Source organism: Spea bombifrons, chromosome 1 (assembly GCF_027358695.1).
Source record: "Spea bombifrons isolate aSpeBom1 chromosome 1, aSpeBom1.2.pri, whole genome shotgun sequence".
NCBI classification, from domain to species: Eukaryota; Metazoa; Chordata; class Amphibia; order Anura; family Pelobatidae; genus Spea; species Spea bombifrons.
Window position 1 is genome coordinate 16,601,736 of NC_071087.1, and position 16,248 is coordinate 16,617,983.

Here is a 16,248-nt window from a genome sequence, read left to right on the forward strand (position 1 = left end):
TGTTTGTTTCTGGCAGTGAGTGAGAAGAAAGCAAAAAAAAAAACAATATGGAGATAACGTTTAGAGATTCCATCTCTAGAATTCGCTAAAGTATTTTATTGTGTGTGACCTTGTAGTATAAATGAGGGTTCCCAGGTCTTAGAACATAAACACAATCAAATAGAAGCCAAGCATAACTGGTTAACCTCAATCTGCTGGTCTGCTGGTGAGAATTCTGCAGGCAAAGGCAACGGACACTCACTCTTGCTTACAAATCTGCTAAATCACAAACCTAGCTATAAACATAATAATCCAACACAGTATGGGATTGTAGATGAATTCCAGATTGTTCTCTTTGTGTTTACCCATCTGCAATGGATTCTTGGTTTTTTTTTTTTGCTTCTTCTGAAATTTTGCCCATGCGGGATCATTTAAGGTGTTGGGGAGGTGTTCAGGAGGACGACTGTAGCCCCCAGGTGTTGCTCTAGTTGGACAAAACATTAATAGCACTCTCTACTTTGTTAAGCAAATTTACCTTAGCAGATACTTCATTTTAACCTGGTGTCCTGATGACAACTGGAATAATTATTGCTCTTTCTATTACATTTAACTGCTATTCCATTAAAATGCCCTTGGAAGCCCACGTATAGAAGTCATAACACTTCGTGCCTTACAGCTTTTTTTTTAACAGAGCGAGGACAGCTTCCCAGGCAGTAATTCTTCTCCTGTTAGGGAAAAAAGTAAATTATCTTTACAAGAAGAGAAGCCCTGTCTTTCTTGATTAGTTGCATTGTCTTTGTACCAACACCATTGGTGAATGGCTGAATAAATCAGCATTATCCAGTGGTAGAACTTAATAAATTCGAATGATCCTCAACAGAGCCTTTTGGCTGTCAGTGTATTAGGAATTAGTGCTTGAGACTAGAAATCTTTGGCTTTAAGATCATCTCAAGCTTTTGGTTAATACTTTCAGGTGCTCTATTGATTCACGATATAAGTTGGTTTTAATTAAAAATGAAAGATTGTCGTTTGAAAGGCTAACGATCATTTTATTTGTCTTGTTTTCCAGCGTCGAGACCATAAACGATGGTAATTTTCACGTTGTGGAATTAATAAGCCTGGATCAGACCTTGTCCCTAATCGTCGATGGAGGGAGTCCGAAATCCATTACTAATTTGTCAAAGCAGTCATCCCTGAGCTTTGACTCCCCACTTTATGTAGGAGGTAAAATATATTTGTTTGCTATGTCCCTGATAAGAGCCAAGTTTATTTAAAATATGTCATTTTGATTAAGAACCGTTTTGACCTCTAGGGCACATTTCAGACTTCTGTTGAAATTTATTGATCCATTGGGGTAGACGTTCTCAGAGTAGATAGCTTAATCAGAAAGTGAGGTAATGGCATGAATGGTTTTCTATATGTTAACCCTTGCTTGTTCCTGTAGTATGTCTATCTATTACTGCGGGAGACTATAACGCTTTCCACAGAAGCCGAGAAATTGTGTTAAAAAATGATATAAAAATTAGCTTTGAGATTAGATCAATATTATTAAGCCTGTTAGAGCTTGACTGTTTAACCAGAATCGCTACAGAAAAAGAACAAAAAACATTTTCATATATTTCAGTAGTTTTTGCTAATACCTTTTTTTTCTTTGTTTCTAATCAGTTGCTGTAAATAATAATACAATTAAATATCTCATAATTATTATTTTTTTTTCAGGAATGCCTGTGAAAAATAACGTTGCGCTTCTTCGTCAGTCTCCTGGACAAAATGGAACGAACTTCCAAGGCTGCATCCGTAACTTGTACATTAACAACGAGCTACAAGACTTTAAAAAGTTTAATCTACAAGCAGGAATCCTCCCGGGCTGTGAGCCTTGCCACAAAAATGTCTGCGTTCATGGGACCTGCGTAACGACCAGTCAGTCCGGCTTCTCCTGTGAATGTGAAGGAGGGTGGACGGGGCAGCTTTGTGATCAGCAGTCGAGTGACCCATGTCTTGGAAATAAGTAAGATCTTTTTTTTTAAAATCAGAAAAATCATGTTTATCATAATATCCTGCATGTTTAGTGCTTGTTTCGATAATACTTCTCCTATGAACGTCAGATTGCTATGTAGACTTTATTGGTTCAATACTTGTGAATTGGTAAACATGGAAAACACCAAAATTGTTACAGAAACGGGATTTCTTGTTGAAAGAAATGGTTACTTGCACGATACCGATGCATCTTTCAAGTGTTAGAGCTTTAATCAGACGCCGTGTCTTCAGAGGCTCTAAGCAGATGCGAAAACAAGCAGTGCTACCCTAGAACGGAAAGCTTGTAAAGTGCGTTGCACAAAATGTGTATTTCTGAATTGGAGGGAATATTAAATTGAACATATCACACGTAACACTGCAATCAAAGCCCCATTAACAATCTATATGTCTAGCGGAACTGCCATGCCACAAACCTGCGGGCAAGCGGGCCACATAGTTGCAATCGGAGAATTTCGGTTGTGTGCAAAATAGCATTTAACCTATACATTTGCTACAAGTATGTATAAATCATCTGAAAAGGAGAGATACATGCCTGTGCATCAAGTTCTCTTTGTCGCTTCTCCTTTACTTGTCTACCAAAGTGTATTAAGTTGTCTGCGTGTGAAGCAAGTAGAAACTTATAGCCATATATTGGATGGGTTTCATTGGTATACAGATCTACCGCAGAATTTATGTAGTTATATATCCTACCAAGTCAATCCTAAATCTTGAATGCAATGATGTGCTTCCATCAATCTTATCAACCAATATTCTCTCAGCCAAGGCATTATCTGTCATGCACCCTCTTCTTATCTCTTTTAAGAATATCGTCTGATTTCAGTGTTTTGGCATGCGCCGTTTCCTATCTTCATTTTTTTCCTTTTTTTGGCACATTTGAATTAGTGTGTCTCGCTTTTCCCCCCCAATTTATGCTGTTTTGACAGTTCCCAGCTGAAAGATGTCTGCCGTACCTTGCACATATGTTCATCCTGGCACAATGACAAAATATAGATGGAGACAATTTGTTTGTTTATTATAATTCTAAGGAAGGGTGTGAAATTCTTTAAAACATTTCTGAAGAGGGAGTATTGGTAGAGCGAGACTAGTAGTTTGACTCCATGAAGATGTTTTCCAGATGTATTATGCAATGTTTTCTAGTCTGCTAAATTTAACCATTTAATACTTGGATACCGTGGCCCACATCTTGACTTACATTTTGAGTGAATAAACCACAGCCCATAGTTTACATGAAGTAAACAAACCCGGGACAGACTGGGGAAGAAAACAGACCACGGCACATTACGGAAGCACGTTACATATTGGTGCCTCTAAAAGTAAAAGTGGGTGCTTTGAATATTAACTTTATCAATAGTGAGATTATGACTGGCTTTCTTAAAAAAAAATAATAATAAAAATATATATATATATATATATATATATATATATATATATATATATATATAGTGCTCTTTTTTCCCATATTTAAAACAAATTTATTGCGCCATCTGTCATGTTGAGTATTTGTACACAGAATTGTAATATTGTAATGTTGTCTCTCTTTACTTGTAGATGTATCCATGGAACCTGCCTCCCAATTAATGCTTTTTCATATAGCTGTAAATGTCTGCAAGGCTATGGTGGCGTCCTTTGTGATGAAAGTGAAGATCAGCATAGCCCGTGCCAGTCTCTCAAGTGTAAACATGGCAAATGCAGGCTTTCCGGCCTAGGAAAAGCCTATTGCGAGTGTAACAGCGGCTTTACTGGAGACCTCTGTGATAAAGGTAAATAAATCCCCAAAGTACTTAGTGTACATGGGCACGCTATTTTAATGAAATGTATTATTCTGATATGTTATATTTCTATAGCACAGCCAAGGGGCGCTGTCTCATCTGATATATATTCCATACTGTTAATAACATAACTGGTTAATTTATGATCAGATTTGGAGTGAAAAGCACAAAAACTGAATCGTAAAATGTATTACCAATGCCATAGAGACCAGGGTCAAGTCTGTCAAATATTAACCTTATAATAGTCAATCACAGAGGTGCCATTGTATTAACTATGTAATGGCGGCAATCAAAAGGTTATAATAACTGCTGTTATAAAACCCAGGACCCAAGGAGGGAAATGTGTTCTGAATAATGTAACCTGTATTCAAATCCCTGCTTGAATACAGGTTACATTATTCAGAACACATTTTCCTCCTTGGGTCATGGATTTTAAAACAGCAGTTATTATAACCTTTTGATTGCCGCCATTACATAGTTAATGCAATGGCATCTCTGTGATTGACTATTATAAGGTTATATACCAGTGGGCAAAGCACCACCTGGACTACTCATATTTATTAATATTAATATAATTAAATTAGATTATAAAATGTGGGAATCAGCTCCAGATTGTGTGACCATGTGAATAAAAGCCCTAAGACTCCTAGTCAAACCATCAAAAATCCAAGGCATGTGCCCGGCTGCCATTATTATTACTATTATTATTATTATTATTGCAGTTTATGTGCTGCCACGTCGTTGGCACATGTTGCAGGTCTGCATCTACACTCAATTCTTTCCCCGCAGAGAGCACCATCAATGACAAAGATGTTTCGGCTAGAGAACTGGCAGTTCCGCAGTTCACATTACGCTATTAAACACATTTGAATGAAACATAGAATTGCTTGTAACACACAATGGCAAACAGCGCCACCAAAAGGACAGACCTCATACTGCAGCTGGACTATCTAATAACGATTTAAGTGCTGTATCTGCAAGTAAAAGATAACATTGGTTAATGAGTGAAAGTTTAAGTTTTATATCATCCTCCTTAACTAGAAAAAAGACACATACTTAAACAGAAAACTATATAACTCATATAGAACTGCCTATTAAAATATTGGAAAACATAGACGTCATTCAGCAATAAATAATTCATATTTCTTTTTATTTCTTTTTTTCGAAAAATGCTTCTCGCCATCCGTGGTTTAAAATATTATTTTTCTCATCTATATTTTCCTAAACTTTTCTCCTGAATACTTTAGCGTGTTCTTAACACCAATGCTGACCTTCTGGCATTTACCAATATTCTTATCTTCTTCTCTTATCTTTATCATAAACTGTGCTCTTCACCCTTCAGCTGCCATTGATCTGTCAAAGCGCGTTTCACAGGTGAGATGGTTAAAAGACCCGGACTCCCAAACGTATATCTTTGCTTCCTCTCATTCTAGTGTCTCCTTCCTTCTCCGTCTATCAGGATCTTCCCTTTCTGATTTTTTTTATTTAACCTCTGAAAATTTTTTATTTTTGCTTTCAGCGTTATTGTGGACAGGGGAGAACGTGGCCAGGGTAGTGATTAATAGATGGCTCATTTTTAGCCAGCTTATTCTTCAGTAATTTATGAAGCTAGCAGAATGTAGTTTGTATTAAGGAGTAGATTGAATAATATCGAGCTGGGGGTCTAATAAATTAAACTGCATGCTCTCTGAAACAGTTCCCCGATGTAAACAGATCCAGCTGTTCAGACTGAGAACAGTGTATGTGTATTTGCGCATTCAAAGAAAAGATTTAGGGATCCAATTTTGTTGTCACTGTAATAGTTTTGTATTTATTGCTCGCAGGCAATGCGATTTTCCTAAAAAAAAAAAAAAAAAAAAAAAGCCAGAATGTGTGTAGTCTGCATCAATTCCAAGCTTTGAAACAATATCAGAAACCAATATTGTTTGTTAAGAATGTTTGATTTTGTTTTCAGAAATCTCTTGTCGAGGGGAACGGATCAGAGATTTCTACCAAAAGCAGCAAGGTTATGCAGCTTGCCAGACGACCGAGAAGGTATCGAGATTAGAGTGCAAGGGTGGATGCTCAAATGGCCAGTGTTGTGGACCACTGAGGAGCAAGCGACGGAAATACGCCTTTGAATGCACAGATGGTTCCTCATTTGTGGACGAAGTTGAGAAAGTCATTAAATGTGGCTGTACAATGTGCCCTTCCTAAGTATGTAGCGTCACAAGTCTTTTGTTGTATACCTATTGACCGTGTTGGACTAATTAAAGCTTCATAGTGGAAATATTGGAATTATATTGTAAAATACAGAAACAGACTTATTTTTTATTAAGAAAGCAAAGAGATTTTTTTTCACTTGCTAAAAAAAAAAAATGCAAATTAAAAAAAAAAAAGGCCGGGCTTAAACTAAGACTTCTCAAAATGACGAGGAGCTGCCATTGGAACACATTATGAAGATATCACTTCATCAGGAGACTTAAAACTGCTGTTGATATGGATGAAACAAACAATCTGCTCTGAAAAGTTTTGTTCTCTATGGAAAAATGGCGTCCACAAAGAGGCTTATTGGTTACGGCATATCAGTGTTTTTTCAGTTAAAGAGATTGGAAAACCCACGCTGTTATAGCAAAGGAAACGCATATGATTGACGGATCAAAAAACGGTGACTTTTTAACCTAATAAAGTTGGCACATCCTGGCCGAAGAGCTAAACCATGTTAAGGAATTATGCACATTCCACAAAAAAAAAGAAGAACCATGATTAAGACTGAACATTAGCCTGTATTAACGTTCTGATGTTAATGTTACAGATAGCACAAGGAAACTTACGCAAGTGTTCATTTAACCCTTTTCCAGTATTATTTTTCTTTTTTGTAATATAAAAATTCAAGTGGGCCGTTAGAGAAGAAAAAAAAAAACTTTGTTAGTTTTCTAATTAGGAAAAAAAAAGACAAGTGCTTAAAAGTTTATAAGCAATGGAATGAGACGTATTTATTGTATCGAAGTACATTCTTAACATGTTTAGGTCCCCCCCTTTTTACAGTTTGTTTTTTTTATGCTTTAATATATATTAATTTATATTTCTCTTGATATTTTTCTATTTTGGGAAAGACAAAAATGACTCAAAATGTTTCTTTGTTTTATAATAGTACTAACGTAGCATATATTCGTGGGCGATGCTTTGTCGGAAAAACTTTCTCGTTTTCTTCAAAACAGCATCTTTTCCCGAGATGGTAACAAGTGTACAATAGAAAGAGTGTCTTTTTTGTTGGACTAAAGTATCTGGAAGTAATTTTTTTCCCCTACAAATAATATAAATAAATATATATATTTACCTACAACTAAAATTGTGTGTAAGAATACAAATGACACTAGAGCTTAGGAAATTACAAATTCATATTTCCCTGGTAATTTACCCTTATTCTAGAGCAGGAAATTGTGCCAAAAACTGTGATTTTTTTCTTCTTCTTCTTCTTGCAATAAAACTACTACAATACCCTGTGATTCCCCATGTTAATATGTTGCTGCTAAAATACATATACATTTGGAAATGGTTTTTAGTGGGCCGCGCTCTCCTTTACCTAAAAATAAATCAAGAAACCCAGGCATTCTCTACAAATACAGCCATTTGTTCAACATGTTCGCTCCTTTTTTTATTTTATTATTTACAGAACAATTAGGTGTCCATGTATAATACAGTGTACTTTATCTTATCTGGACTGATATCAGTAATGCAACTGATGTTTGTAAATTAAACAAATATTACTTCATTTATATTATCTCTATGTCTTTTTGCGAGTCAGCATTTTTAATGCAAATGTGTTAGGGTATTAATGTATCATATCTTCATGTTCTATAGTATACTGAATAGAGAAGATGCAATTGTTATAAAAAGTCCCAGTAAATCCATATATACCGTAAAACCTTTCTAAAATCTAAAAAAAATATATCTAATACATAAAAAGTGTACAGCCATTGAACATATATTCCTATACTAACTATACACTGCTAATTACATAATCTGCACATTTTCTCAGGTCATAAAGGTCACTTTTAGGATCTTAAGCACAGTCCTCTGGAACAATGAGGCCCAGGAACACTGGTTTCATAGCAAAATGTATGTTTTTATTTACAGGTGCACATGAAAACCCATAAAAAAATGATAAAAAAAAACCTCTCTGGCTTTACTTTGTTGGCCCAGGCGAACCTCCCTGCCAGACATATCTAAGACAGGCTCTGGAAAACTTCCCTAGACCAAAGACAGGCCACCCTGAAAATATCATATTTTAAAAAAAAATCATAATTTGCATACTAATTAAATAATTATTAGTACATCTTTGCAAACCAACAAAACAAATTGCAACAGTAGCTTTCAACTGTAATTATCTCCTAAGTTACAAATGTTATTGTACTTCAGAAGTTCTTACACACTACGCTGAGCAGTCCATTTAGGAATCCATAAAGTAAAGTCTCTGTTTAAAGTCTATGGCCTTTAAATGTTCTGTAACTTAAAATTCAAATTTTATCGATCAATCTACCAAATCCCAACAATGGCGTGCTATCTGGAAAAAGGTACCTTAGAGTTGAAATGATCCTCGTCAAATGTGTATCAACATTGGGCTTCAACAGGGGTGGCCTCAAGAGATGGATTGACTGATTTAGGATACATGGGCAAAGGTATGTGTATATGTGTTTTAAACAAAGTTGCTATTCTGCATGTCAGTATGAAAGGTCTGAAAGACCACCCTGGCCACTAGTTGTCATCCTGTAGGCCTGAGCTGCCGTGGAGCTATCGCGATAAATAAGTACCCTCTTACTGCTACCCATGTGTTTGCATGTGGAGGCTATAGACCGCTAGAGAACAGGGGACTATTTAGGCATTGTCTCTCCCATTACTGTATTAATACGGCTTTGTAAACCCTTGCGCCCAGCCAAGCCATTATCAGCAACCCTTTAAAAAGTGCCCATTTTTGGTCATTGGAAGTATTGGCAGGTATGGAACTATAGTGGCAAACAGCCCCAAAGTGCTTAACACAAGGAAGCCCCGATCTATACTTCTGCTGGAAAGTATGTCTAGTGTAGCTAACATGTCATGTAAAAGGGAATCCCGCAGAGTTGGAACGAAATAAAAGTAAGAAAAGACAGCAGACAGAACACAAATGCACAGAAATAATGTATGTGTTGTGAGGATGCATGCCTTGATCTAATTTAAATTAATAGGTACTGTATCTCGTGTATGTCTTCCATAGCCGTCATGTTTGTCTCACAGGTTAGATGAGGCTACATCCGCCGTCCAAACACAGCTCTAAAAGAAAACAGATTTTTCAGATAAAGGAGAATGGGTAACGGTACTTCCAGCTTTTGGGTAGATATTACATTAAAATGGATTAAAATATTAAAATAAGCTGAAAACTGTACACCTGTACCCTTTCACAGCGTGTGTATTTGGGTGTTTTAATAAATATACTAGCTGTTGTGCCCTCCGTTTAAATGACAGAAGGTGTCCCACATCCATCAAATCTGCATGGAGTGCTTCTACCTGCTGTCTCGGTGGTGAAAACACCTCTTCTCACTAGAGGACCAGGAGGAGAGGACCTCATGGGAGGATGGCTGGGCCTCTCTACTTGTGTATTTGGGACCTTGGCTGTACAGAGCATATGGACAGCATGGGTGGGGAGGTTTGCCGGGAGAACTCAACCCAAGGAAGCACACAGTTTGATACAGTACTACTCGCAGGGGTAGAATCAATATCAAATGTAAATGGGGCAATATTTAAGAGAAAAAATCAAGGAAATTATTATTATTATTATTATTATACTTATTTATAAAACACCAAGGAAAGAACGCTATGGTTTGTCAAAGCTTTTGGTTACTTGTCCTCACTTGTCTAATAAATAAAGGACTTTGCCTCAGATGCTCTGCGATCATTTTTAATATGGACTTAATAAAGATATGCTTTTTTCCCTCTGTTTGGCAAAGTTCAATGTTTTTTTGTACATATTTTCATGTAAAGTCAAAAGGAATGCAAATGAGTTTCAAAAGATTGATTGTGTAGAGGTCATGAGATGACGTACAAAAAGACATGTGTTTTCATGTGTGACGAGTTATGAAATTCATTTATCAAATGATTATGTTTTATAGACATTCTGTGTATTGTTTTAAAAACGTTATGATAACGGCTTGGAGCTCCAGTAGTCTGTGCAGCGAGACCAATGAAATGTTCCTTGTGATGCAATAATACACATTTCAGTAGAGAAATTAAAGTAGTGATGCTAGGATTTTTCTCTCAAACATCACAGGTACCCACATATATTTCTACTAAATAGAGACACTGTAAATCAGCTTCCATATACCATACTTCAGTAAGACGTGGGTAATGACCAAAGGTATGGTATGATCACAGGACATTAGTGTTTGTACTTGTTCTTTTGAGAATTTTGCCTTAAATATAGAGTAACATCATATGTTTTTGTGTGTATAGTCTCCATTTCAGGTATTTCTAGCTGCCGAGGTTATGAAGCAGAAGATAGGGACTCCATAGTAGGGATGGGCTGCACCTAATGATGAGGGGGCTTCGGTACTGGGGGAGAAGATGGTTAGAGGGTTGGAGGAGACTTTGAGAAGTTGAGAAAGGGGTGGTGGGATCAGTATGGATACAGAAAAAGCTAAACCATAACACAGGTTGAAAAATAGCTTGGTAGTGCTGTGTACTAATGCCCGCAGTTTGGGGGAATAATAACCCTGCACTTACTAGATTCAGCAAAATGACTGGGAAGTGGCTGTACCCGGATACATAGTATAGAAAGGATAGAGATGGTAGAAAGGGAGGCCCTTTATGTAAAAAATAGCTTAAAGGTAAAATCTCATAGGAATTAATAAGGAGAACCTAGAAACCCTTTGGATAACTTTTTAACAGTGGTTATCCGCATTGGTGTGACGCATAGACCCCCTGGACACATAGCCTTGGACATCTGCTACTTGGAGAAATGACTAAGATGTCAATGAAAGGTGAGGTTATCATTATGGAGGACTTTAATCTCCCTGATGTAGATTGGAAACAGGTCAGTCAGAGGCCGTGCTGTATTTAGTATTTATAAATGGAGACTTGATTTCAGAGTCACTGTAGGAACGTTTTTGGGCTCCTGTGATCATCAATCATTGTGGTTTAATATAAGGATAGAAGTTACATTGCACCACACTAAAAGTTTTTTTTTTTTTTTTTTAGAATGGTCTGGACATCTTTAAATGGGGTCCAAGAGAGATGGAGCTATTTAAGAGATGTCCTGCTAAAGGCAGCAGAACATTGCATTAAACTTGTTAGTAAGACTAAAAGACCAAAAGAGTACTCTGCAGATGTGGCACATACACTGAAGGAGAAGTGAGGAGGATGGGAGCAAATAAAACTGTTGATATATCTAATTCGACACTGCCCCCCATAGAAGACTTCTAAATAAATTGCAGATGATACAAAGGTCTGCAACAGGGTAGACAGTCCGGGTGGAACAAATTAAATGGCAAATTATTTCAGTAAATTAGAAGAATTGTAGAGAGTGCGGCAGCTGTAGTTTAATGTTGATAAATGTAAAATAATGCACTTGTGACGTAAAAATCCCATGGCAGAATATAGTATTGGATACACTGTTATGTCAGTGACAAGAGAAGAGAGGGACTTCTTATTTCTTATGACTTAAAGGTAAGCAGACAATGCAATGACGCATCTCAAAAAGCAATCGGGATGCTGGGTTGCGTGGGGAGAGGCATTAGTAACAGAGAGAAGGAGGTGATTCTGCCACATTAGAGATCTGTGGTCAGGCCTCACCTAGAATATTGTGTACAGTTCTGGAGACTCCGTGTCCAGGAGGATATGGACACATTGGAGAAAGTTCAGAGAAGAGCTTCAAAAATGGTAAGTGGTTTGCAGTAGAGGACTGCTTTGGGAAGCGGGTTCCGTGGGTTCTGGGTGCGGGCGGTTTTTCGGGTGTTGCGGGCGGTCAGACAATGTACCTGCGGGCCCCAGTAATCCTGCGCAGTCCCGCAAGGCTACCTTTGCGTTGCTCCCTCACAGCGTCTCTTCTCTTGTTTCGCCCAGGAAGATCTGAGAAGAGAGGCTGTGTGACGCAAAGGCAGCCTTGCAGGACTGCGCAGGAAATCTGCAGTCCATGTAAGGGGGTGCCAAGATTGACCACATATGTTGTGGGAGCGGGCGGGATTGGACACATATGTAATGGTCGGAAATTCAGGTGGAGCAGGATTAAAAAAAAGAGTCCCGCGCAGGGCTCTAAATTGCAGGACAGAAATTATCAGGTAAGGCTAAAAGATCTTAATATGTATAGCTTGGAGGAAAGAAGAAGGGATTTAACATAGTACAGGAGGCAAGCTTATTTGAAAGGATGAGCAATGTTAGAACAAGAGGTCATTGTCTAAAACTAGAGGGCCAGAGGCTTAAACGTAACGTAAGGAAGCTCTACTTTACTGAGAGGGTAGTAGAGAAATGGAGCAGTCTCCCAGCAATAGTGGTGAGGGCTAATACAGTGAGGGAACTTAAACAGGGATGAAATAGGCATAAAGCTATAGGACCTGACCAAGGACTATAAAACACATCAGGAAAAATGGACAGACTAGATGGGCTGTTTCCATGTACTTTGTTTCCATCATTCAATGTTTTAAAGGGACAGTTTAGAGTTGATTCTTGCCAGGGCCGTCTTTAATGTTGACGGGATCCTGGGCAAGCAGTTGCCAATCAGTGGTGAGAAAGTTTTCCCGTTAAAATCATTGTACGGCAAGACAAATTATCAAGCTGACCAGTGGTAACTATATCATATGATGTGAAAATAGCTGGGGAGTGGGCAGGGGCACAAATTAATATGGGGGTATTCAGCAAATGGGATACAACAGAAATTTAAGGGGACCTCCTATCTATCATATTAATTAAAGTGCATATGATGGATGGCGTTTCCCTTTAAGCATAATAAATATCACGAATGGTGATACAGTTGAACAAGGCCATGTTGGTCATTAAAATTGGTCCTGGCGCTTTAAGGCCAGCAGCTTTAAGGCAAGCTTAATATTTTTCTACATCAATGGGAAACCCGCTCTGGAGCTCAGCTCAAGAGACCTTGCATCGACAGAGTCAAAACAAGAATGGGTTAATGTAAAATGCAAGCTAGAATTTCAATGTGTTTTTTTTTTTATCCAGGAACCTTTGATAAAGCCAACAATTGTGTTTCACGCAAGTCTGCCAACATCCTGCATACAAATATAAATATATATAAATATACCTGATTACAAGTGTCCCACTTTCAATGTGTCTTTGCTGATTTTCCAGATTACTCAATGTTTAGGAATGACCCTCCACGGTCTACTGTTAGACGTTAGAGGCTAATCATAAAATAATGTAAGATTGGCAGCAAAGACCTCTTATGGAGAAAAAAGGCTCATTGGAAAAAAATGCAGACTTCCAGACCGAAAATTCAGATTTCCAGACCAAAGTGCTGTGACTCCATTAAGGAGAACACTATTAGGACCAGCTGCAGCCCGAGTGCCATCGGACCTAGGAGTTCACCCGACACATGTTAGAAGAAAGCAAAATCCATTATCCAATTCAACAGCTGCTTTTAGCGCTTTGGGTTCTCACATGAGATTGATGCTATAGTGCAATCGCTCCACCATGTTTCTCTTGGACCAAGTATTTGCTAACAAAATACACTAGAAGATAGGAAAAGGTAGTAAAGGTAGACTAAGGGCCATAATGTTAATTTGCAAGGTAAAACTGTAACATTTGATCCAGATGTCCCATTTATATTATTAGTCATTATGGTCGGGATTAGGTGGAATTCATCAAATGCATTTTGGATGCATGCCAGCTGGCCTGTAAGCATATGTTCAAATTACAGGGCAAGCAAGAAACCTTATATTGAAATATCTTTTGATAGCTATGCTATCTCTTACCAGCGAAATATATCCTTACGAATTCCAGGTACATTCCATGAAAATATTACTAATGCTATATTTTTTCTCTCCATCATAAATAACCACATGTCAGTTCCGAAAGGTCTATGATACTATTAATGTATCAATATTTCAACTGAATAATGTTATTCATCTTAGCCAAAAAACAGGACATTTTAGAGCTACATTTTCAGGCTTCTACTGCCGATACCGTGTACAATCACTGTATAATAAAAATAGGCTCAACGGCAAAAGCCATGCTTTGTTCACACAAAGATTGTTTGCCTGGTCCTAGACTCTCCAACCTGGCACATGCTTGTGAACACAGTAATTTTGATATTGATCATTACAAACATAAGCGTGATTAAATCTGGAAGGAATATCGCTCTCTGGCTGCGCGTAGCGTTCCATGGAGTCGTTCTTGGCTTGTCATAACGTTATGTAAGCATTTTCATCGTTATTTCAACTTTTTGATTTCATTTATGTTTTACAACACTTAGAAAATCCAAGTAAATGGCCTCCAGTTATATCAAAAAACACAAACAAAAAAAAACGCCAAAGAACTTAAAACATCATTTTTTGTTGTTTTCCTCCAATTGAACCCAATTAAAAATTCTGAGCAGTTGTGATGTTGGATCCCACTTTATCTTCACACTTGTGTGTTTCGTTCTTTCAGTACTTCTCAATTTGTAATCAAACACATCTGCTTCCAACATGACACATCTCTTTTACGTTAGAGGTATCTGGCAAAAGCCATTTAAACAAACTCTTATGAAATACGTACATGGCTATGTTTATATTCTGAACCATTACACAAGTTTATGAAGCACTCCCTCTTACCTCCTAACACAGGAGGACTCTAACCCAAGACAAGTCTCCAACAGAAGACAGTGGGACAGAGGATAGTGACTCTGTTTGATCAAACATCTATAGCACAATTCACTCATACCTCAATGCCTCCAGGCATTGTAGATCTAGTTGAAGGAAAGACCTTGGATTACGCTCACTCTATGCCGTTAAGTGTGCCTCCAATTGGAGCTTCTGCCCCTGATCTTGCTGTCCTAGTAGGGGTCCATCTCTGGGGAGTAATGTATTGGAGTGCCAATCCTGAATAGTATATATAATGTTGAAAAACAATATAGAAAAAGACCAAACAAATGTATCAAACTTGCATATTATGCAAATAACAATGTCTCGTTTATTTATTGTAATATACAAAAATATTCTGGCCTTTGGCGTTTTCATATGTTAGCTATACCCTAGCCAAAGAAACATGCCATACAGTATGTTCCATACTACAGAAGGTCAGAGGTAATCTGGTTATCTCCATAACTGCTTAAGAGATGACATCCTATCACAACTTGCTTGGCGTTACTGAAATATAAGCCTAGAAAAACAATGTTCTTCAAGATTCTTTGTAGTCTTATAACTTATAAAGCTGTTATCAGAGGATATTTCATTAAAATTAAAAAAATAAATAAAGTTAAACAGGATAAAATTAGGTCGGATCTATATATCTCTCTGTATAAACTTTCCTCTCTAAATAAAATAAATCTGTCAAATGAATATATCAAACAAATAGGAGAAATACGTAAATCTATCAATCAAATTGAATTAGAAAGAACTTTAAAAAATATGGAAAAAATGAGAATCCGCTTTTACCATAAAAATAATAGATCAGATAAATTAATGACTAACCAACTTAAAAGAAACCGTGCTAATAATAAAATAGATAAAATAGTAAGTGGAAATAATGTATATAGATCTCCAGATGAAATTGCAGAAGCTTTTCGAAATTATTATAAGGAATTATACTCTTTACCTAAAAACTCTACGGAAGAAAATATAACAAAATATATATGTGAAACCGATATTCCAATTCTTTCCGAGAAACATAGGGCTAATTTAAATAGACCTATAGAGAAAATAGAATTAATTAAAGTTATAGATAATTTAGTAAAATATAAATCTCCGGGACCTGATGGATTCACAAATTTTTTCTATAAAGTTTTTAAAGAGGATATTACAGACCATCTCCTAGATACTTTTGCAGAGATTGCCCAGACAGGCCTTTGCCCCAACGAAATGCTACAAGCTAACATTATACCTATATTGAAACAAGGAAAGTCCCCAGAGCAAGTTATTAACTACAGACCGATATCGTTGATTAATGTAGACGTTAAACTATACTCGTCTGTTTTAGCAGAAAGATTAAAAAAAGTGCTTAATGAAATTGTCCATGTAGACCAGATCGGATTTGTTCCGGGAAGAGACTCTAGCAATAACATCAGACGCCTAATAGACACATTAGATTATGCAGAAAAGAAAAATCTCCCTTTGGTGACTCTTTCACTGGACGCCGAAAAGGCGTTCGATAGAGTTGGTTGGAACTATATGAGTAAAGTACTGATCTCATTTGGAATAACAGACTGGCTATATGGTGCAATTATGGCACTTTATTCTTCTCCGACCGCTAGAGTTGTAGGAACTAACTTATGCTCGAATTGGTTTAAGTTGCAAAATGGAACTAG

The 16,248-nt window shown here is 37.2% G+C and overlaps 1 protein-coding gene across 4 annotated transcripts in view; it reads left to right on the plus strand.

Moving 5' to 3' along the window:
- Positions 1-7,543, plus strand: part of SLIT2 (slit guidance ligand 2) — a 145,669-nt gene extending 138,126 nt beyond the window's left edge. For 3 of the 4 annotated variants that reach the window (XM_053458324.1, XM_053458325.1, XM_053458327.1), the window contains 4 exons: positions 1,049-1,203; positions 1,699-1,987; positions 3,565-3,776; positions 5,740-7,543. In XM_053458324.1, coding sequence (XP_053314299.1) covers positions 1,049-1,203; positions 1,699-1,987; positions 3,565-3,776; positions 5,740-5,981 — 898 coding nt within the window. In that variant the 3' untranslated portion in view covers positions 5,982-7,543. Of the gene's footprint in view, positions 1-1,048; positions 1,204-1,698; positions 1,988-3,564; positions 3,777-5,127; positions 5,160-5,739 lie in introns of all 4 variants that reach the window. The other variant, XM_053458326.1, reaches the window with a different exon arrangement.
- The last annotated feature ends 8,705 nt before the right edge of the window (positions 7,544-16,248 follow it).